This window comes from Panthera pardus, unplaced genomic scaffold, assembly GCF_024362965.1.
Source record: "Panthera pardus isolate Hobbes unplaced genomic scaffold, ASM2436296v1 HiC_scaffold_6, whole genome shotgun sequence".
Lineage (NCBI taxonomy): Eukaryota > Metazoa > Chordata > Mammalia > Carnivora > Felidae > Panthera > Panthera pardus.
The window spans coordinates 73,697,481-73,720,013 of record NW_026526991.1 but is presented as its reverse complement, the minus strand read 5'-3'; the positions used below and the strand labels follow the sequence as shown (position 1 = coordinate 73,720,013).

The window sequence follows — 22,533 nt, the reverse complement described above, 5'->3', positions numbered from 1 at the left end:
AGTTAGTATTATTTCATCTCTGCCTCCATCTATATCACCCCTTTCTTCACTCCTGGATTACTCTGAAGCAAATCCTAGCGGTTCTCTCATTTGAACTGAAATTTTAGCATGTGTCTGTGAAAGATATAAAAGTTTTTATGACAACATACGTATTCACAATATTGAGATTGAATTAGAATTTGCAAATTTACTAACATATTAGGAAACCTAGCTCATTTTGATTAAAGGGGTAGCGTGTAAAGAACCTTCAGCTTGGCATTAAGAGAACTACCTGGGTCAAGGCTCTCAGCTTCCTATCCGTGAGTGCGACTCTTACAATAGTCTTATCTTATCAACTCTAAATCTCAATGTCCTCATTAGTACAAGAAAGATAAGTAGTCCTCTTACCCATTTCAGAATTGTCATCAGGATAAGGCAACTAAAGCAAAAGCACACCGTCTAAAACTGCAGAGCTAACTTCTGTATATGACCCCCAGGACAGATCATCTGAAGGCAGCAGTTCATCTTTGTCCAGCCTTGTCGACACCGGCTCTTGCTTTCTTGCTTAGGTTTCTCTTCCTGAAAAACACTTTACTTTGGTACTTATAATTTTTTCTTTTTCTACTTTAGGGTTACAGACACTACTAAGTTTTTTTCAGTACTAACGGAACAATGTATAGGATTGTATGTTTCACCCTTTCTGGTTTTCTGTTTTTATTTTCATTTCCCCAGTGTTTCTCTTTAGTTTTAATAGTGCTAAGGACTGATTACTTTGGAGTGCCTTGATTACGAAGACCCTACAGAGTGCGAACTGAAATTTTCCTGAAAAGTTAAGTTTAGTGGACTTACTTAAGCCAACAGAGCTTACTTACTAAGCCAACAGAGCTTAGATAAGTGTGTGTGTGATTATTTCCTTCCCTACAAAAAGCCACAACAACCATAGAAAAAAGTCTTCAGTTGGGCTCATTTTGATTGCAAAAATCTCTCTCCATCCCTGGGAGGGGGGGAGGTAGAGAATTACTCATCTCCCTATAGGGGGAACTCTAAAGAACATGTTTTCCTAAAAGGGGCCAACTGGGCGGTGTCCTCCTTTCCCAACGCCCAGATTTCTATTCTTAGATCTGAGATAGGCGGAGGCTTTCATTTTCCTTTTTTCTAGTTTCCAGACCCTCCGAGGGGCAGAAGGAGCTCAGGCGGTCGGGGCGGGGCGGGTCGCCCGCCGGGCTGCAGACCGCGCGCCTCCTCCCGCCGCGGCTGCGGGGCTCCGGGCCTGGGAGCCCGCCGAGCGCGCTGAGTCAGTTTCTTCCTCCGCGACTCCTGGCTGCGCCGCCACGGCGAGCGGGATCCGGTCCCGGGAGGCGGCGCCCTCCGGGGGTCGGGGGTCGGGTCTCGGGTCTCGGCCCGCGCGGGGGCCGGGGCCGCGGTCCCCCGGTGGGGCCCCGCTCAGGCAGCGACCCGCACGCCCGCCGCGGTTCTGCCGGGCGCCGTACCCCGGCCGAGCCTCGCGCAGGCCCCTGAGCTCGTGTTTGGGGCCTGGGTGGGGGAGGAGGAAGCCGAGGAGGAGGGCTGCAGAGAGGGAGGGCAGAGCTGGGCGGGGAGCCGCCGCCTTCCTCATAAACAGGCGGGCGCGGGTGCGGATGGGGCCGGCGGGGAGCGCTGGCTGCGGGCCGTGAACTGCGCTCGTCCCCGAGAGCCGCCGCGGCGCCCTTGCGCCTTGCCCGGGACGCCGGCCTTCGTGCGGGAGGGGCGGTCGGCTTGGAGCAGGGTGCATCATGGCCAGTGGTAGCTGTCAGGGGTGCGAGGAGGAGGACGAGGAAACTCTGAAGAAGTTGATAGTCAGGCTGAACAATGTCCAGGAAGGAAAACAGATAGAGACCCTGGTCCAAATTCTGGAGGATTTGCTGGTGTTCACGTACGCGGACCACGGTAATCATCTGCAAGCAAACTGTTTGCTTCCCCCCATCCCCCACCCCCGCGCTGCCTCTTTTGCAAACTTTCTCTCTCGCACTTTGGAGCTGCACAGACCTGGACTCTTGAGAAACCACAAACGCTCTCTACTCCTTAGGGCAAGAAAGGAGCTGAGAATACCAGGAAGGTCTTGCGCCCACTTTTGTTTCCGACCCAAAAGGGGGTGCGTGAATCCTCACTTTGCTTCTTTTCCCTTACCCCCTTCTTTTCCAGCCTCCAAGTTATTTCACGGCAAAAAAGTCCACGTGCCTGTGTTGATCGTCTTGGACTTGTATATGAGAGTCGCTAGTGTGCAGCAGGTAAAGGAATTGTTTTCATGTTGCCCATTCCCCCTTCCCTTTGGAAATAGATGTTTTTCTGTCAATATTATGTACCCAGAAGTGCTGGGTTATTTCTGACATTTGGCTTGACAGACCACTGACTGTGACTTTAAGAAGGAAGGGTTGTCAAATCATTATCAAATGTTAATGGTGCGAAAGGGCCCACTGAATGCCCCCTAATGGTTTTGTAGAGATGAATTTATACCACAGACCTACAGAATATGGTTGGTGGTGGGCAGGAAATACTAATGGGTTGAGATTTAGTTCTGTTATTGGCTGGATGAGTTCATCAGCCTTTAATCGAATTATTCTAAGAATCTTTACCAATGGACAGAATGTCTTAGAGATGACACAAGAGTGAATAGTTTGGGAAAGGAGAATAAGTAACAGTAAGAAAGTTTAGTAGTAGTTAAATTAATAAAAAGACGTAACTGGCAAATTTGCTGAATACCTCAAATATGTTTAAAAAAGGGGGTCCTGAGGTGATAGTTAAGGATGATTTACAGTCAAAACAAATTATTGCCTAATGTATTAACTTCCTTTGTAGATTTTGAGATTTAGAGAACTGAAAGCAGCTTTGTCATTTGCATGCTGCTGGGTGCTAGAGGGAAAGAGATTTGAACTTTGAATTCTGTGAAGGTGTAGTCAGAAAGCCAGTGTTTTTTAATACTGAAGAGGTTAAACAGAAGTAAGAAATTATCTGGAGATCTCCAAATCTGTGTCTATCTACCTTCACCTTTTATGTTCATCTCGGTATCCAGCTATGTCTGGTTTGGATGAACCATACACCTACCTTCCTTTATCTTTATTTATTTTTAAAAATATTTTTTAATGTTTATTATTTTGAAAGAGAGAAAGCGAGAAAGAGCATGAGGGGTAAAAAGAGAGGGAGACACAGAATCCGAAGCAGGTCCAGGCTCTGAGCTGTCACTGAGCCTGATGCGACGCCTGAACCCACAGACCCCAGGATCATGACCTGAGCTCAAGTCGACTGCTTAACCCAGACGCCCCATTCTGTGAGGATATTTCTACCTGGGATAAATGGTTATTTTAATTTTTCTTCAACTGAAATATTTCCCATCTGACTATTGATTTTCAGTTGTTAGCAGACAAAATCATGGAAAGATGGAGGCATGATAAAGACAATGTTCCATTTAGCACCCAGTGTCTGAATTTTGCCCATGAAATATGAGTCACATTGCTCTCCACCCACATCATCCCTTCTTACTTGCCTCTGCTTTGGTGTTCAAAAGTGCCTTGTCTGGCAGCCTGTCTTCCTTGGATTCCATGCTCGATAGAGAGAGTCCCCTTGTTGGGTGAAATTCAGAATCCTTAGGGCCCTGGGAGGGCTTGGTCTGCAGGGTGCAGAGGAGACAGTGCTAACCTTGAGAATCCAGGGGAAGCTGGAACATACGCACCATTTCATTCTTTGTTTTAGAAGCTGCCCAAGCCTGGACATGTTTGTCTGGAGTAGTTATGAATGTCACTTGATATCCTTGTCCAGTGGGTACCAGAGACAAAGGATGCAAGGAAATAAGGAATTGTCTTTTGATTTGGTATTTAATGGAATGAAATTATTAGTTTTAGCGCCATACGTGTATCAGTCTGCAAAATGCGTTATGTATTTGACATCATTTGATTCTCACTGGAATCTCCGTGTCCTTTCAGAAATCTCACTGGCCACTCTTACCTCAGAGTTAAGTAGCTCATTTAGGATCACAAAGCTAAAGACAGAGCCAGGACTCAAGTCTTCATATATTTTCAGATTCACTTTCCACCTTGTAGTCCACTAGCTGCTGAATTCACAAGCTTTTTGTGCAAGTAAGAAACACAGTGGTTTGCTGCCAATACCCTGGCCAAGCCAGGCACTATTACATTATCAATTTTAATTATCATGGGTCTTATGAAAGAGATGTAGAAACAGGTCTTTCTACTGATATTTAAACATTTTTTATGTTTATTTATTTTTGAGAGAGAGAGAGAGAGAGAGAGAGAGAGAGAGCAAGCAGGGGAGGGGCAGAGAGAGGGACACACACACACACAGAAAGAATCTGAAGCAGGCTGAGTTGTCAGCACAGAGCCCGACATAAGGCTTGAACTCACAGACCCTGAGATCATGACTTCTCACCTGCGTGAGATTGGACGCTTAACTGACTGAGCCACCCAGGCGCCCCTCTCTACTGATATTTTAATACCCCACTTAAAAGGAAGTGGTTTTTTTTTTTTTGTTTCAAATTTCTTCATATTTGTGGCATAATTAGTACAGATATTCTTTAATGCTTTCTACATTGAATTAGTTGGAAGTGCGGAATTGAAACTTACTGAATGATGAATTTAAGAAGGTAAGGTGAATTCAAAAGTAAATATTAAAGTTTGTTTCCAGGGGCACCTGGGTGACTCAGTTGATTAAGTGTCTGACTTTGGTTCAGGTCATGATCTTATAGCTCGAGAGTTCAAGCCCTGCATCGGGCTCTGTGCTGACAGCTTGGAGCCTGGAGCCTGCTTCAGATTCTGTGTCTTCCCCTCTCTCTCTGCCCCTCCTCCACATAGGCTCTGTCTGTCTCTCAAACATAAGTACATATTAAAAAAATTTAAAAAAAAAGTTTGTTTCCAGAGTTCATTTAACATGATATTCCAGATTCCAAATTTGCATTTTCAAGGTCTTTTTTATATTTTATTAATGCCCCTTAATAAATGACAGTCTTTAGGGAATTAGTAGTTAGGCTAGCTGTCTTGTATTTTCCTTTTTCTGACAGGCATCTCATCATTTCTCTGTGCTCCTTAATTTTACGTTACTTGTATTTATCCACACAGTTTCAACGTTTGAAGTAAGGGAGCAAAATAAATGAGAGTGACTAAAATTGTCTTTAACCCCTAGACTCTTTGCCATTGTGCATTAATTAGATGCTGGAATTTACGGAATAATTACAATAAGTGAAACTACCAATTTAATTGTATTATAACTGCATGGGATAGGAACCTTCTCTCTGGAAGATAAGCTTTTAATTGAGTAGGTTAATGGGTCACCTGTTACCTCTGCTCTGCTGCCAGTGATTCTCTTTAATCCTAGAGGTTCAGTTGCCTCAGTCTTTTTGCAAAGCAATTACTGATGCTCCTTATTCACCAGCCAAAACAAAACAGGTTTTCTCCTTGAGCCAGTCATGCAGGTACAGAAGTGAGTAGTGCATTCTATGTGATTTGTGATTTATTTTCCACTGGAAGCTGTTCCGAATGTTATTTTCTTAAATACTTGGGAAAAATTCTCGGTGTGTTTTACGCAAGCACAAAAATAGCCAGTTTCTATGACAGCTGGATTGTCAATGTCTCTTCAGCTTACATGGAGGAGGATGTCCTACTTAAATATAGGTAAAAATAGCTGTCAGAAATTGCTGCCTTTTCAAGCAATTTGACATTATGTAAAAGGATGTAATGACAGAGTAAAGCAATTCATGCTTAATTCAGAAAACATTAAGAAATAATGTTGTAAAGAGATCTTGTGGAATCATTTTTATTTTAGGAAATATACCTTGTTTATTCCTGTAAACAACAAACTTGTGCCATTATCCCTCATTGGATGCTCAGAAATTCTCATGCTGTTATTGAGCTCTGCATCACTTGGGTTCGTTTATGCATCCGGTTTTGTCTAGCAAGAGCCCTCCCACAGCCCTATCTTTACCATTCAGCACCTTACTCTCCCTACAGCTTATCAGTTTCAGAGGCTTCCATTTCCCTTTTTGAATGCCCAGGTTTCTAATTCCTTTGAAATCTGGCTCAAGTCCTACCTTTCCTATTTTGTATCGTTCTCTGGGTAATTCTGACCAACAGTGAATCCCACTGTCAGGATTCATCTAATATCGGCATTTATCACACATCATACTTAGACACTTTTTCATAAATCTCTAGAGGCTACATATTTATGCATTTTCTATTTGGGTTTTCTTTTTTCTGACTATATCAAATCTAGTTCTGTAGTAGAGGAGAAAGAATGGAGGATTCCTTAAATTTAGAAAGGACTATAGAGCGGAATGAGTTAAATTTAATCTCTTGTCTGAAATTCAAATACCGCATTTTAAAAAAAGTTGTATTTAAAAAAATTGTATTTTTCCAGAAGTAAAGAGCAGCTTATTCAAGTTGGTATCATGTGAACGTACTGAAAGAAGATATATTTAAAATACATCAGTAAGATCATATTTCATTTGGAAATGTGAAAAAGTCTAGGGGCATTTCTGATGCCGACATCTCATCAACTCATATTTAGATGTTCTAAAGAAACCTAGAGGGATCCATTGATAAATTCTACCTCCTTTCTTACAGCGCCTTTCTCTTCTTCCTGTGACAGACATTAGCTTGCCATCAGACAGTTCTACTTCTCTGCTAATTATTCTAGCTACCCTACCTGCGCGGGCAGTCTTTCCTAATAACTTACTTTGCTATCAAATCTCCAACTTCCTCTAATCCTCCATTTCAACCACTTCATTTTTTTCCTACCACCAACTGTCAGGTAGATGTGACTTAAAAATCTTGTACTTCCATAATCTTGGTATGTCCTCTGAAACTACTTTTTGTGTTTCATTTCATTTCTTTTTACTTAGATAATAGACAGTCTATTTCCTTCATCATTCAGAAACGCTTTACTATTTTTTTGTATGCACTTTTGGTATGATATTTGGAGAAAAATGTATTTTAAATATATGGCTTGCTTTCCTCAGTAAGCATTTTAGGATATCATTTTGTTTTAAAATAATTACTTAAAAATATTGTAGTCACCTATTCCACATAGAATGAATCTGTTCCATTAGCATGTTTAAAAGATGTGAATATTTGATTTTCTTGCTTTCAGGTGGGTTGGTCACTTCTATGCAAATTGATAGAAATCTGTCCAAATACAATGCAAAGCTTAATGGGACCGCAGGATATTGGACGTGATTGGGAAGTACTTGGGATCCACCAGTAAGTACGACAGATGTGTAAAAACAAACTTTGTTATTTACCTGTACATATGACAACCCCACCTTTTGTATATCATATATTTGTAATCCAAGCCAATCTGGTAAAATCCTTTAAAATGCGGGTATTTTTTCTGAACCAATGGCTTACATTTATAGAGAGTTTTCAACTCAGGAGTATGTTCTCTAATTGAATTAGAAAGCCAATATTTGAGGTAGAATTTAGGTGCTATTACTATTTTAATAATGTAATGATACAGTTATACAGTTGGTTAAGTTTTCGATTTTTGATGACTACTTATGAATTCAAACCGAGAAGTATTTTAATTTTTAATTGCAGAACTGATATAAGCCACTAGTTGTTAAAAAAATGAAGGTACTGAAAAGTTCTGTCAATAGTAATTTTGAAGTTTATGCTTTACTGTCTTTAAAAAGTACCTTCCTCTATATTCGTACATCTATATTTATGAGCTTAAACCGCAGCTTTCAAAATGAAGAAAAAAGAGGAAATTACCTTTTAGCACATCTGCAGCCGAATCTTGATAGCTGTTTTACCAGCTATGTTGGTTACGGCAGTTTGCAACACAATGACTTCATGGATGAGACCACTTCTTTAGCCATAATTAGTGAAGAAAAAATTTTCTGAAGAAAAAAGTGTTTCCAGGAAAATCCTTTTTGGATAGCTTTTTTCCTTGACATTTAAAAATTGTCTTCTGGCATTAACCTTAGGTGTTCCGGGTAACTAATGTGACTTTTCTTTACCACAGAGAAGTGAATACCGATTGCTTTCAATGACATAATAGGTTGTAAAAAACGTTTTTTTAATGCAAAACAAATGTAACATCTTTGTATTGTTTGTTAGTATCAACCATTGCTGCAAATCTAAACAGATCAGAGCTGTTTGTTCATAGGTGACCTTATCTGTGCTTGTTTTTCCATCTTTGATGTTTTATGTGTTGTTGTTCTTCAGTTTCCAGGATCTAAAGAGTGTTTTGAAAAGGACATATTCACATTTACTGTATGCTAATCATCTCCAAACCAATTTCTGAGATTCTATGAGTCAGTTCTAAAGTATATAGCATTTGGGGCGCCTGGGTGGCTCAGTTGGTTAAGCGTCCGACTTCAGCTCAGGTCACGATCTCGTGGTCTGTGAGTTCGAGCCCCGCGTCGGGCTCTGGGCTGATGGCTCAGAGCCTGGAGCCTGCTTTGGATTCTGTGTCTCCCTCTCTCTCTGCCCCTCCCCCATTCATGCTTTGTCTCTCTTTGTCTCAAAAATAAATAAACGTTAAAAAAAATTAAAAAAAAAAAGTATATGGCATTTAATGTGGAATTATATAAAATTTAACTGTAATTAGTAACTGAAATGTTACATGTCCCTTGGTTTGGGTGAGAATTTCCAAAATCCCCAAAGATTAGCAATCTATAACTTAGGGAGTTTTAGAAAACTTATCTAGTCAAATTCCAGTACAAACCGACTGTTCAAATTAAATTACATGATCATTCCTATAGGGAGTCTCATTCACTCATTCATTCATTTATTCAGTTACCCTCCATTCATCATTTATTCACTCCTACTTTAGGCCTGAAGCAGTGTGAACAAGGTAGACACACTGCTTTTTGTAGTGGAGCATGTTAGATCATTCCCAGCAAACTTTATTGTAAAACATAATCTCCCCATATTCAAGGCCTTTTCTCCACCAAAGGCTTATAGTACCAAAGAAGAAATCTGGTGTATAGATGAAGTCAGGCGTGGGGGTGTGGTGCAGGGGCTTGCAGGGCAATGTGGGTTGGAAGAGAATTGACAGGGAATAGAGGGACAGAGTGTCTCAATTTCTCACCTTGCCAACTGGTGAATGTCACCAGGCTCTGTCTTCTTCTAATGATGTAAAGCTAAATACTAGTAGGTAGAGACAGACTAAAAATTGTGTATTTTAGAAATGATTAGCTCAGGGAGAAATTTAATGAATTTGAACTAATTGAATATTGTTGATTAATACTGAGTTCACTATGATAAAATATTATTAATTCCTCTTTCAAAATTAGTAAAAATGAATGACTTAATTATTCATGTGAATTGTTAATTATCTGTACAAACTAACATCTTTATTACACCTTTGTATATTTTAATATATCAACATGCATAACATGTAATTCACAAGTTTATATCACACATAAAAATGAGCTTCATCTCTTGATGTATATAATTCTTTGTGATACTTTGGATATGGAGTTGAGTAAAAGTAATTAATAATTGAATTTGAATATTCGTAGGAAAAAGGTATAACTTCTTTATTGAGACTCATAATATTGCCCTCTTAATTGTTATAAGTCTGGCTCAGTTTTAATGGAAGTAAAACTACACAAGATTCAATGTAGGGAATGAAATACAATGAGATGAATGAAAATATAGGTGAGTGAAACACAATATCTGAAAAAGCAAACATCTAGATATGATAATTCGCTCTTATCTTCATTTCTGTTTTTAATTACAGACTGATTCTTAAAATGCTAACAGTTCATAATGCCAGTGTAAACCTGTTAACAGTTGGACTAAAGGCCTTAGATCTCCTCCTAACTTCAGGTAATATATACACATGTATATTTTTAATGGTGACTCAAATTAAAGAAGTATTTTAAACGATTTGCCAAATGTCTTTTTAAAGAATAAGAATATAACCTAAATATCTGGCTTCCAAAATTCTTTCTGTTTCTGTTTTCTCATCTTATCTCTTTTGAATATACTTTTTCCCTCAAAAATCCCACCCAATATCTTTGGCTTTAAGCATCACCTTATGTGTTTTTCCCAAACCTAATTTCTGTCCCCAGCTTTGCTCCCCAACCTGGCCCTACACGTCACATTCCCATTAGCTTGTTGGCTAAATATGACCTTGTCATTATTACCTTTCTTCATTATATTTCTAATATGTTTTCTGTATGTTCTAGGGTATGACATAATAGTAATATTTTAAAACTACATAACATTACTTCTTGAATGCATGTTAGATGCCGGGCTTCACATGTAAAATACTTCACATGCTTTTACAAACGTAATCCGCAGAATGTCTCTTGAGATAGGTATTGATCTCAGTTTTCTAGTGAGGGACATTTAAACACAAAGAGGTTGCCTCAGCCAATAACTAGTAGAAACAGGGTGTGAGTCCACATATCAGGTTCTTTCCTTGAGGACACTTCTGCTTGGAGGATTATGTACCTGAAAACAAAGAATCTTGGTTCAGTGCAATAGTTGTGATCATTGCTGTGATGGACACTTGCTATTATATAAGGTTCTGAGAAGAAAGGTTGCTCACAGGGGAGCTAATCATGGTGATAGGGAGGGGTTTTCCCCCTCAAAGTGGTGGAGGGTGCTTTAGGTCGAGAGAGTAGCATGCAAATACCCAGGAAGATACCTATCATGCTAAGCATGATAAGGGTTGAACCTGTGGGGTGGAAAGATTTTAAATGCCTTCACTGGCCCTGTTAAGTAATGAGGACAAGATGGGAGAAAGAGGAAGAAGGAGGGTGAAGTTCAGAGTATGAGAGGAGAGGGGTCGGAGAGGCCAGAAGGTCCTCAACACAGCCTTTTATTACAATATACAGTGAGATGTGCCAGCTAGTCTTAACCATGATTTATTTTAAACCCATCCTTGGGAGCCTTTTTTTCTTTTTTGTTTGTTTTCCTTTCGCAATGGACAGGAAACTGAGAGTTTATGAATTTGAAAAATCTCCCAACACTGGAATATATTGAAGTCAGCAATGTGCAGACAATTAGAAAATTTTACATGGGTCTTGAAAAGACTGGTTACGTTAGTATTTTCTATATGACATGTAGAATTTTGCACTGTAAGACCGTTTTTAATGTGTTTTAAAGTTCATTTCAGATACTTATCCAAGGTTAACTTATGGATTGTGTTTATTGTTTGGCTTATTAGTTAATTGATTTAGTAGCTGTTGGGCACTGACAGTTGTGCTCGCTATCAGAGAATTCTAAGGCAGATGAGGCAACCTTCTTACAGTGTAGAAGTTCACAGTCCAACACCACAGTCTAATATAACTTTTTGCAATGAAGGAGATGTTGCACCTTTCAGTATCATGACAAGTAGCCATATGTGCTATCAAACACTTGAAACATAGGAAACTAAATTTTAATTTAATCTATTTTTAAATAATTTAAATTTTAGTTTAAAAAGCCACATGTACTTAGTGGCTACTGAATTGGACAGGACAGGCAAAGACATAAAAAGTAGTATAAGAAATCATTTCAATTTAATGAGAAAAGTCTTACAACAGGGAAAGTACAGAAACCACTGCAGGAACATTAGAGAAGAAGAGAGTAGCCAAACCCATTCAAAGGACTTAGGAGTATGGACATAAATTGCCTAAGGAATCCAACTCTGCTTCTTATTAGTTGTTGGACCTTGAACAGAGTCACTTTGGGTCACTTAACCTTTCTGTGCTTTAGTCTTCTTATCTCTTAACATGGGGATCGCACCTACCTTATGGAGTCGTGGTGGGTTTACATGTGTCGTTAGAGTGATCTGCTTTAACCCGTGGATGACATGTGATGTGCCAGACGTGTGTTTACTACTGCTAACACTCCTATTCTGGTACTTGTGTTTATTAACAGGATGGGTGCTGTGTGTGGTTATCTCTTGAATTATGGCAGGAATATGTTTGATGTGGGAAGGGGCAAGGGCATTCAATGCAGCAGGTGCAAATGCAAAGAGATATCCAAGAAAGTGTTTAGTGGTAAGCAGAAGACTTTAGCATGTGTGGGGTTGAGGCAATGCATAGAATGAGTGCGGCTGATGAGGTTCATGAAGTGAGTTTGTAAAGGGTCTTGTTTGTCAGGCTGAACAGTATGAAAAGACCTTAGAAGATTTTAGCATGGGATTTATAGGATCACATTTGTGTTTTAGAAATACAGTGCAGGGCATAAGCCAGTTAGGGAGGGATTTCAGCCTAGCAAAGCATTAAACAATTGGGTTTGCATTTCAAATGAGAGATGATGAGGTCCTGGATACAATAGGAATGGGGGGGGGGCTACTTCAAAGGGGATTTTTAAGATAGTTAGAAGATAGACTTGAAGGACTTGGTAATGAGTTGATTGGTAGGTAGACCAATTTTGGTAGACCAATCACCTACTTTGCTTAGGTAGACTGTAAGAAGAGAGAGGGAGGATGGAAGAAGGAAGATGAGTTGGTAGTTTCTCTCTTGGGTAACTTGGGTGATCGTATCACCGAAGATGATACGGAGCAGGAGCAGGCTAGATATGGGGGTGCCCATGGAATAGTCAAATGATGTTGTCTAAAAGGCAGATAGAAATGTGTTTCAGGAGTTGAGGGAAAGAAGTCTTGCTACAGGTACTGACTAGGAATCATAGAATTATAGTAAAGTGTACTGAGAATTTATTTTACTTAGAAAGATCATAGAGCTTGATAGGTCTAACATCTGGGGGAATTAAGTGGTTTATCAAAAAGAAGAGTCCACAGACTATAGTCATCATGTAAAAACCAACACATTAAATGTTAAAGCAGCTATTTATCTGGGACATTTTTTTTTTTTTTTTTTTCCCAAATAGGTAAAATAACTTTGCTGATATTGGATGAAGAGACTGATATTTTCTTGTTAATTTTTGATGCCATGCGCACATTTTCAGCCAATGACGAAGTCCAAAAACTTGGATGCAAAGCTTTACGTGTGCTGTTTGAAAGAGGTATTTAAAAATGTCAAAATCTCTATTTTTATATTTATAGAAGAAGCAAGGGTTTATTATGGGAAAAGTAAAATGTAATTACGATAATAAGAAGGTATGTAAAATTTTATTCTTTATTAAGAAGTGGGAACTGTCAGTCTAGGATACATAATGGGGTTAATTAAGAAATATTGCTTGTTTTGTGGAATGAATTTTATTCATAGGTTATAAATTATGCCATTGTAGTAGACTGTCTTCCATTGCGTAACAAGGCATAAGATTCTCTTTGCAAACCGGATGCGTAGGAGTTAAGAAAGAAAAAATAAAACTGTGAAGCCAAAGCATAGATTAAATTCGGATTTATGGTGTTGAGTCATCACCAGGGGTTTTAGAAATTGCTAGAGGCTCAGTATAAAGAACCAAGAGGTTTACAAAGTACCTCTTAGGAAAAAGACAAATAGGTATTTTATGGCATGGCACTAAGATTGATAACAGAGATTATTGTGTAATTTTGGACTTGGTTGGGACCAGTAGTCCTTCCATCGGCTTGGTGAGGAAATGGATTGGAGAGGTGACATGAGCAATGTGCCCACGGGCACGCAGCTAGTCAGCACCACTGCAGTTCAATTTACCACCAATTTTCCGAGCATGTTCTGCATCATTAGGAGAACCAACAGTGCTGGAGGTTTAGGATAAGAATAACTTATATGTGGGTTCTGTGTCTCTGTCAGTTTGCCATTTTAGTTTCTGGCAGCTCCAGGAATGGAGCTATTTAATTCCCTGTCTCGTTCCAGAAGGACTTTAAACAGCTTATAGTTATTTATAATAAAGGAGAGAAAAATGGATGAGGAAATGTATGAAGGGGAAACAATATAAAGCCTGGTTAAATTTACTAGTTACTTCAGGTCCTGTATACTTGCAGAAATCTGGCTCTCTGCTTCCTATGAGGCAAAGAGTTAAACATCGTCCGTTACAAAGTTACTGGAGATAAAAATAAACCCATTTATCAGGAGAAGTGATCAGTGTCATGGGAGACCTGAGGAAATACTCCCTTGGCTTTCCCTGGATGAGATGATAAAGTACACACATTTTATAAGGAGTACAAAGTGTATTTCAGTGAAAGAGATTCTATTAATAGTCAGAACAGCATGGTCCTGGAACCCAGCTCTCTGAAGATCAGGCTTGGTGGAGAAGACAGTTTACTGTGAGTGGGGAATCGAGGAACATCTTTTGGGATATCTTCTATAAATGTTGTATCTTGGAACTAAGCTTTTGAAGAGAATCAGGCAGAATGAGTCTTGCAAGGCCTGTAATCTGTTTTGCAGTTTAAGGGCATGGTCTCATTCATGGAAGAAGGGCTAACATCATTCTCTCCCCAGCATTGTGGGACCCATCCAGGACATATGGAGAAGGACCAGGGAATGTTAAAAGGAAGCCCTTATTCAATAGAAATATCATCAGTGCTGACTGTGTTATGATTATAAATATGGAGTAGAAAAATTTCTGAATTTCCCAGGAAATCAAGTTCTCTGGATGTATTGGCACCTGTGAAGTGAATTTTCAAAATTTGAGAGTAGACGGTGGGAACCGTACCATAAAATGAGAAAGTTCCATGATACTCATTTATTAGAACCTAACCAATATCATATCATTTTACATGTACCGTTGGTATCAAGTTGAAAAATAAAAAAAGTAAGGTTGATCCTGAAGAGTGCTGAGTTTTCCAACATTTTTGTCAGCACAATTCTCAGGCTAGATAAACCAGACTTTTATACATGTTTTTGAGCTACCCACCCAATAAAATGACTCCAAATGGAACTCATTGGCTTGATCAAAATATTTTCATTATGAAAATTAATGATAATTCTGATGAAATCAAGGCCATTTAGATAGAGTATTTTGAAGTCTACATGGTTGTCATTTGCCAAAGTTCACCCCTCTTGGACTGATGGATTTAGCTGAGCTGCCTTTCAACAGTGTACTATTAACCACTCCTTTGAAGTATTGTGATATGTTCGCTTCCAGTAGGTCATTTAAAAAAAAAATTTTTTTATTGTTTAAGTTTATTTATTTATTTTGGGAAAGAGAGAGAGTAGGGGAAGGGCAGAGAGAGAATCCCAAGCAGTCTCTGTGTTGTCAGCATAGAGCCCGATGCGAGACTCAAACTCACGAAACCTGAGCTGAAACCAAGAGTTGGATTCTTAGCCAACTGAGTCACCCAGGTGCCCCTCCAGTAGGCCATCTTTATTAGTCCTTGGTCAGTTTTCTCTATAATCTCCCAAATGCAATTATAAATAATTTTGTTTTTTTATAGAATTGTTTGGTCACTAACACTTCTGCATTTTAAAATATGGAGTAACTAATATAGGTCAAAAAGAAATTATTTTAATCTCAGTAGCTTTTTTTTTCCCATTTTAAAATTCTTAGGAAGGATTTTGCTGAAATATGTATTTTAAAATTATGTCTGTTGTATTTACTGTATCTCATGATTGACATGAATATTATGTTTTTGAGTAAGTAAACTTTAAGCTTTTCAGTATTTTGTCTTTATTTTTCTAGTTTCAGAGGAGCAGCTGACTGAATTTGTTGAGAATAAAGATTATATGATCTTGCTAAATGCATTAAAAAATTTTAAAGATGAAGAGGAAATTGTGCTTCATGTAGTGCACTGTTTACACTCCCTAGCAATTCCTTGTAAGTACCCCATGTGCATGATTTCTTTTTTCTATATGAAAAATTACAGTTTACCTCCTTTCTGAGTCCATTTTTTTATGTTTATTTATTCTTTTGACAGAGACAGAGAGAGAGAGACAGAGCAAGCTAGGGAGGGGGAGAGAGAGAAGGAGAGAGAGAGAGAATCCCAAGCAGGCTCTGCACTGTCAGCACAGAGCCCGATGTGGGGCTTGATCTCAAGAACTGTGAGATCCTGAGCTGAGCCGAAATCAGGAGTTGGATGTTTCATTGACTGAGCCACCCAGGCACCCCCTTTCTAAGTCCATTAATTTTTTTTTTTTTGATTTTGTAGAAACTTGTAGATACAAAACCCATTTATTTATTCATTTGGTTAATTTTTATTTATTGATACTCTCCTGCAGCTGGTTCCCGTGCTGGGAAACAGTAGCAGAAAATGTAGACATATTTCTTGCCTTCTCAGAACCCATGGTGTACCATGCCAGATATGGATAAGTATGTAGGTGATTACAATGTATTGTAAGGCAAGTGTTGGCACAAGTGGCTGGCGTTATGAGAGAAAAAGAAGGGAGGCAGGATCTCTTGGTAGAGACTTTGAGGAGCTCTTTGAGGAGAGCTTTGTGTGTAGGGATGTCTGAGGTGAAGTGGAAGGTGTAGGCAGAGTGTCCCAAGCAGTGAGCATCCTGTGTCAAGATCCTGGAGGAAGAGAGAGCAAGAGGGTAGAAGTAGCTTAGGAAACTTGTGCACTTAAGAGTGCGTGTGTGTGCATATGTGTGTGCATGTGCATGCCCAGCGCTGAGCAGAGGGTGTCTGCTTGTGTGTCATTTAATGGAAGCAGGGGCAGGGCTTGATAAGAGTCAGTGGATGAAGCTGGAGACACAAGCAGATCTTGAAGGGCTTGAAAAGCCACAGGAAGGAGTTTGAACTTTATAGTGATGCTTGTTGAGCGTTTTCTTGATGCTTTGAAATCTAGGCACTTTTATCACAAAATAAGTACAAATAAGAAGAAATTAATTTGCTGTGTATGCTACTAGTGATTGTTAATGGGCTGGAATAATGCTTCAGATTCTGTTACTTTTGTTTTGTAAGTGCACGTGAGCATTTTGTCACTATTCATGTATCGCCTGTGCCGGTTCATACAGGAGGTACACGTGCATTTATCTAGTGATGCTTTCATCTTCACACATGTGAAGTTGTGAGGATTAAATGGTGAAATGAGTTCGAAAATACGGAATAGTACCTGGTATGTAATAAGTGTGAAAACGTTTGATAGTATTTATTACATAATTTGTATTTCATACATGTGCACTGTAATGTGTTATGTATAATACACATACATGGTTTCAGACATGGATATCTGCTGATATCTGCTGAGTCTTCAGTAAAAACCCAATCCCTTTATGAAGTAATGCTCTTTCTTCATGATTGTTATAAAATCCATCATTTTCTTTTCCGTGGGAAATTAAACATTTGAAAGTAGATGGAGTTGCATTACAGTTGAGGATGGACATACTTTAAAATTTCTGAGCCATCCACTGTCAACAAACTGAATATGTTTCTCATTTTACTTTTCGTCAGCTATATTTATATACTTATTTATTTGTTTTGGGCTGGCTGCTTTGAAATTCATTGTTTTCCACCCACATCTGACGTAACTGCAGTGAAAAATGTGTCGATTCATCATACAAAGGTCAAAGGAGGAATCTAAAAATATGAAAAATGAAATGTTTTAAACACTGAATCTTCTTTTTGTATTTTTTTCTATTTAAATCCAAGTTAGTTAATATACAGTGTAGTAATGGTTTCAGGAGAATTTAGTGAATCATCACTTACATATCATACCCAGTGCTCATCACAGCAAGTGCCCTCCTTAATGCCCATCACCCATTTAGCCCATCCGCTCACAAACGTCCCCTCTAGCAGCCCTCAGTTTGTTCTCTGTATTTGAGAGTCTCTTATGGTTTTCCTCCTTCTCTGTTTTTATTTTATTTTTCCTTCCCTTTCCCTGTGTTCATCTATTTTGTTTCTTAAATTCCACCTATAAGTGAAATCATATGATATTTGTCTTTCTTTGGCTTATTTCGCTTAGCATAATATATCACTGTAGCTCCATCCATGTTGTTGGAAATGGCAAGATTTCATTCTTTTTGATGCTGACTAATATTCCATTATATATATACATACCACATCTTCTTTATCCATTTATCAGTCTGTAAACACTGATTCTAACTGAAAGATGTTTGCCTTTGGGTCTTAGAGCAAATCATGTCTCATATTCTGAGTAAAGCAAATAATTATTTTCAGAAGCCATTTCTTTTCATTACAACATGTTTTCAATGCTCTTTAAAATACAATTAAACACTAAAAACATATTTTTTGAAAAACAATTGGTTGGTTTGGTTATGCCAAAAAAGGCAGAAAAATGTTCTGTAAACACCTTTTCTGTTTGTTTTAATAATAGTCAACATTATTAAATATAGTTCACACACTCACTCTTTCTGTTGGCTACCTACCTTTCCCAGTAGATTCTTTCCTTCCTTTCTGGTTCACCCGTGTTTGTCTCTTAGTTACACATCCCCTGAGTCCCCCATTCTTTTCTCCATCTATCTCAGAGCCCTCAGGAAGCTTGATTTCGTTTCCTGGTACACTGGCTGCTCTGCTGCCTTTCTGAAATAGACAGGAAATAAGTCATAGCTGACTTTGGCTGTTCTATTATGTGACATGATTTTGATTTTCTTTCTGTTGGTTTGAGGGAGAGGAACAATGTAAAAGCCATTATCCAAAGGAGTAGTGCCTCATTAGGGAAAGGCCCCACATTCATTTATTTGAAAACTTTTGGCCAAGACATTACGTTTTTAGACTTACATAAAAACACTCTCAATTATCCCTGTATTTTAAGTTTTTAAGCCTAGAAACAGGAGTAAATCAATTTTCCCTTAATGCTAGAGAAGAGTCCTAAATCCTATTATATTAGCAATGAACATGGTATTTTTTACAGCTATTGACAGAACACTGACAGAACAGTATTGACAGAACATGGTACTTAAATTTGGAAATAGAGCCATTATCCTGCCATAGATTTACAAAATGTATAGGGTGTTTTTGTATGTATATTTCAAGTGGGAAATTACTACCTTGTGGGTAATTATTATTTCTTTAAATTTAGGCAGTAATGTTGAAGTCCTCATGAGTGGCAACGTGAGGTGTTACAATATTGTGGTAGAAGCCATGAAAGCATTCCCTGACAATGAAAAAATTCAAGAAGTGAGTTGCTGCTTGCTCCATAGGCTTACCTTAGGTGAGTTCTAATTCTTGGTTAATTTGTTGTCACGGTTTATATGATGTAAGTGTATATACCATACATATGGAGGTTGTATGTTGGATAAGCAGCATATTGACATACACTGGATGGAAGTATTGTAAAGTAGCAAACTATCCTGCCATGCTTAGAATTTTACTTTATTTTTTGAGAGAGCGAGAGAGAGCACATGTGTGTGTGCTATATTTAAAGTATAACTATGTATATAGCTGATCCATACAAAAGAATAAGCATAACATGTAGAAAACGTGAAGCACAATGCAGAGGAATGCCCCACCCACCTGAAGTATTCGTATATTACCAATGCTGGTGAAGGTCCCCTGGGATGCTTCTTTTCCCTGCTTTCCCTATAGAGTTAACACTATTCAGTGTTAAAAAGCTGTCAACTTGATCTTCAGATAAGGATACCTTTCTTTCGTTCTCATTCATCTGTTTGAACAGATTATTTGTTCCATTTAATGACTAGAGAATTTATTGCCCCTGTTACTGTTTCAAAAGAAGCTTAACTTTCTCTTCATAATTAAAAAACCCAAAGTCAACGAATAAATATTTAGCGTTTTGTCAAATTATGTAACCTTATTATGGGTTTAATGCACATAAAGGTGTTATATAATTTACTATGTATTTTCATGTAAACTGTCTGAAAGTAAGATAAGGCCAGTCTCCCTGGTATTTGCCCAGAGTCATAGAGTTGGTGGATGGTAGAGCGGTTGTTGGCAGTGGTGTGGCAGGGAAGACAAGGTGAAGGGACAATGCAGGTTTAGAGAAGTTGGTAAAAGTAGAGGAGAATCTTTTGAAATGATTTTCCAAGACTAGATATCACTAAGGGCGGGGGGGGGGGGTATGTCTGCTTAGAGGGTGGATGTGAAAGAGGTAAGAACATAAGAAGGTGTTGAAAGAAGAGTTAAACCTGATTAAGCTGCCTTTTGATATTGAAGCCGTTGATTGATATTTAGTGTGGGCTTTAGGCTTTTCAGATATATGATCTTTTCCAATTCTGGCTTTGTGTCCTAGGGATTATTTAATTAGACTTACAGCTAAATAGGAGTTTCTTTCTTATTTCTGGAAGGAAACTGGTGACTGTTGTAGAGTTAGAAATAAGCTTAAATGGAAGGAGGCACGTATTTCTGGAATATCATTTAAAAATTCCTTCCTCATAATGACTTAGATTTTTGGATTGTGTGTTGATTTCAGAAGAATGAGTGTAAAAAGGTGTGAGATTTCTTTCTGGTTTGGTTTAGAAGTGGTGAAGTGTTCTTACTCTTTTTTTCTAAAATCATCGCAGACAAAATCAAGTAACGACGTGTGCCAGTGGCTTTTCTGAGCAGTATTCCTTTAAGCGAAAGAAGAGTTCAGCAAAAGCATTTAATGATGAGGGACGGAGTTTTTCTCCATCTTTACAAAATTAAGCTATTTTGTACAATGAATATTGTAGTGCCATGCATAACAGATATGGGATGGGTTTTATGGGATGACAGGAGAAGGCATCAAAGAACAAAAAAATTAATGTAACCCAAACCTATTATTATTTTTGCCTGGTCAGTTCCATTGTCTAAGATAATTGAATGACTACATGAAATAAATTTTCAAAACTTTATGCAGTTATACTAAGCTACTTAAATTACATATATTTTAATGTCATGAAAAATATTTACTACTCAAATTTGTTGATTTAAATACTGTTATACAATTCAAAGTAATTTAGGTTTTGCGGATGAGAATTCAGCTAAAATCTCACTTACCTTTTAGGTAATTTTTTTAATATTCTTGTATTAAACGATGTACATGAGTTTGTGGTGAAAGCTGTGCGGCGGTATTCAGAGAACGCCACGTTACAAATTGCAGCGCTCAGCTGTTTAGCACTCCTCAGTAAGTAACTTTACTAAATAAGAAATTGTTATGGGGCATTTGATCTTGAATGGGAACCTTATAACAAGACAACATTATCGAGACAGTCATATGTAGGGAAGGAAGCATTAAATGCCTTTTCTGTCCTTATGTAATTTCTTTTCTTTTAAAAAATTTTGTTGAGTTTATTTATTGTGAGGGAGAGAGAGGAGGAGGAGGGACAGAGAGAGGGAGAGAATCCCAAGCAGGCTCCCTGCTACCAACGCAGAGGCAGATGCGGGGTTTGATCTCATGCACCTTGAGATCATGACCTGAGCCAAAATCAAGAGTCAGATGCTTAACTGACTGAGCCACCCAGGAGCCCCTGTAGTTTGTTTTCTCATAGAAGATACTTTCAAGGGAACTAACAGTTGTGATTAGTACACCTTTCCTCTTCATACATGACTAATTACATCCTTGATTTAGCTTTGTTAGCAGGCAGCTAATCTCAGTTCATCTTCCTCTGGTCTGTTAGTTTTGTTTGGTGTCCTCTTCCTCATTTGATCATTTGACTAACTGGAATAGCATTATTATGAGGTGTGTAATGTATTTTTTAAAGTCTTTGTAATGAATCAAGACCACTACTAAGGAATACCTCACTTCGTTCATAACGTTTTGAAATAGGGACTTCAAGTTGGTCATTCAGACTGTAAGTAAGTCATATACTTAAATTTTTTCAAGCTGAGACCATTTTCCTAAATCAAGATTTGGAGGAAAAGAATGAAAATCAGGAGAATGATGATGAGGAAGAAGAAAAATTGTTTTGGTTGGAAGCCTGTTACAAAGCGTTGACGTGGCATAGAAAGAACAAGCACGTGCAGGTCGGACACTTTTGTAAATATTATAGTTACTCAAAATTGTGCTTGTTCAATAATTTATATTCTGACAGGTTTCTTTTTTCTCCCCTGATCCAGGAAGCTGCATGTTGGGCCCTAAACAATCTCCTCATGTACCAAAACAGTCTCCATGAGAAGATCGGAGACGAAGACGGCCAGTCAGTAGTTTTGATTTCACATGATAGAGAATTTCGGTTACATTTTTAATCAATCCATATAAAATACCGTAATTGTAACTTTTATTTTTAGAAATATTTTTGATGTAGGCATCTATGTTTTAAGTGTTGCCACAGAATAGCGGTGCATCCATAATATTTTGATCCCTAGTGTGATTGAGAATTATTACCCAGCGATTTGGAATCAAGCATCATTCAGAAATTATGAGTCATCGAGAAAGAACCTTTCAGTTTTCTAGCTGATCATTAAAAATGCTGTATTAATTAGTCTCAGGTGACAGAGATTGCAGAGCCATCTGTGACCTTCTCTGTTGCAGTGACTAGCCAGCAGGTTGTCGATATCAGGAGTTCAGTGTGGTCAGAAGCCTCCAAATTGATTCCCTACTTGATGTTGCAGTGTTGATGTGTCTTCTCTTTAGAGGCTTATTTGTAGCTGTCAGCTCTGGAGGAGGCTTTCTATGGGAGTGCCATTCAAGCCTCCTAAGAGCAGCCCTCTCTCTCAAAGATACGAACTGTAAACAGGAGTTTGGTGTGTATCAGAGTTGTTTCATGGCCGCAAGGCTCTGTGCTTCATGGCAATGCTTATACTTGTGATGTTTGCCCTGGGTGTGCTCCTGCTTTAAGAACTTTTGAATGACTTTTCTTGGAAACTTAAGTAGTGATAGCGTACATCTCAAATCCTGAAAACCTGGATGCATATGGGTCCGTTGCCCATCGGG

General features: G+C 38.5%; 1 protein-coding gene across 1 annotated transcript in view; it reads left to right on the top strand.

The window, feature by feature from the left end:
- Positions 1-1,134: 1,134 nt before the first annotated feature.
- The window catches only part of LRRK2 (leucine rich repeat kinase 2), a 136,097-nt gene continuing 114,698 nt past the window's right edge, over positions 1,135-22,533 (top strand). Inside the window, exons 1-10 of the mRNA XM_019452460.2 lie at positions 1,135-1,905; positions 2,161-2,246; positions 7,108-7,217; positions 9,706-9,794; positions 12,792-12,926; positions 15,465-15,599; positions 18,763-18,894; positions 20,665-20,784; positions 21,484-21,623; positions 21,717-21,796. Of these exons, the coding sequence (XP_019308005.2) occupies positions 1,752-1,905; positions 2,161-2,246; positions 7,108-7,217; positions 9,706-9,794; positions 12,792-12,926; positions 15,465-15,599; positions 18,763-18,894; positions 20,665-20,784; positions 21,484-21,623; positions 21,717-21,796 (1,181 nt within the window). The 5' untranslated portion in view covers positions 1,135-1,751. The remainder of the gene's footprint in view (positions 1,906-2,160; positions 2,247-7,107; positions 7,218-9,705; positions 9,795-12,791; positions 12,927-15,464; positions 15,600-18,762; positions 18,895-20,664; positions 20,785-21,483; positions 21,624-21,716; positions 21,797-22,533) is intronic.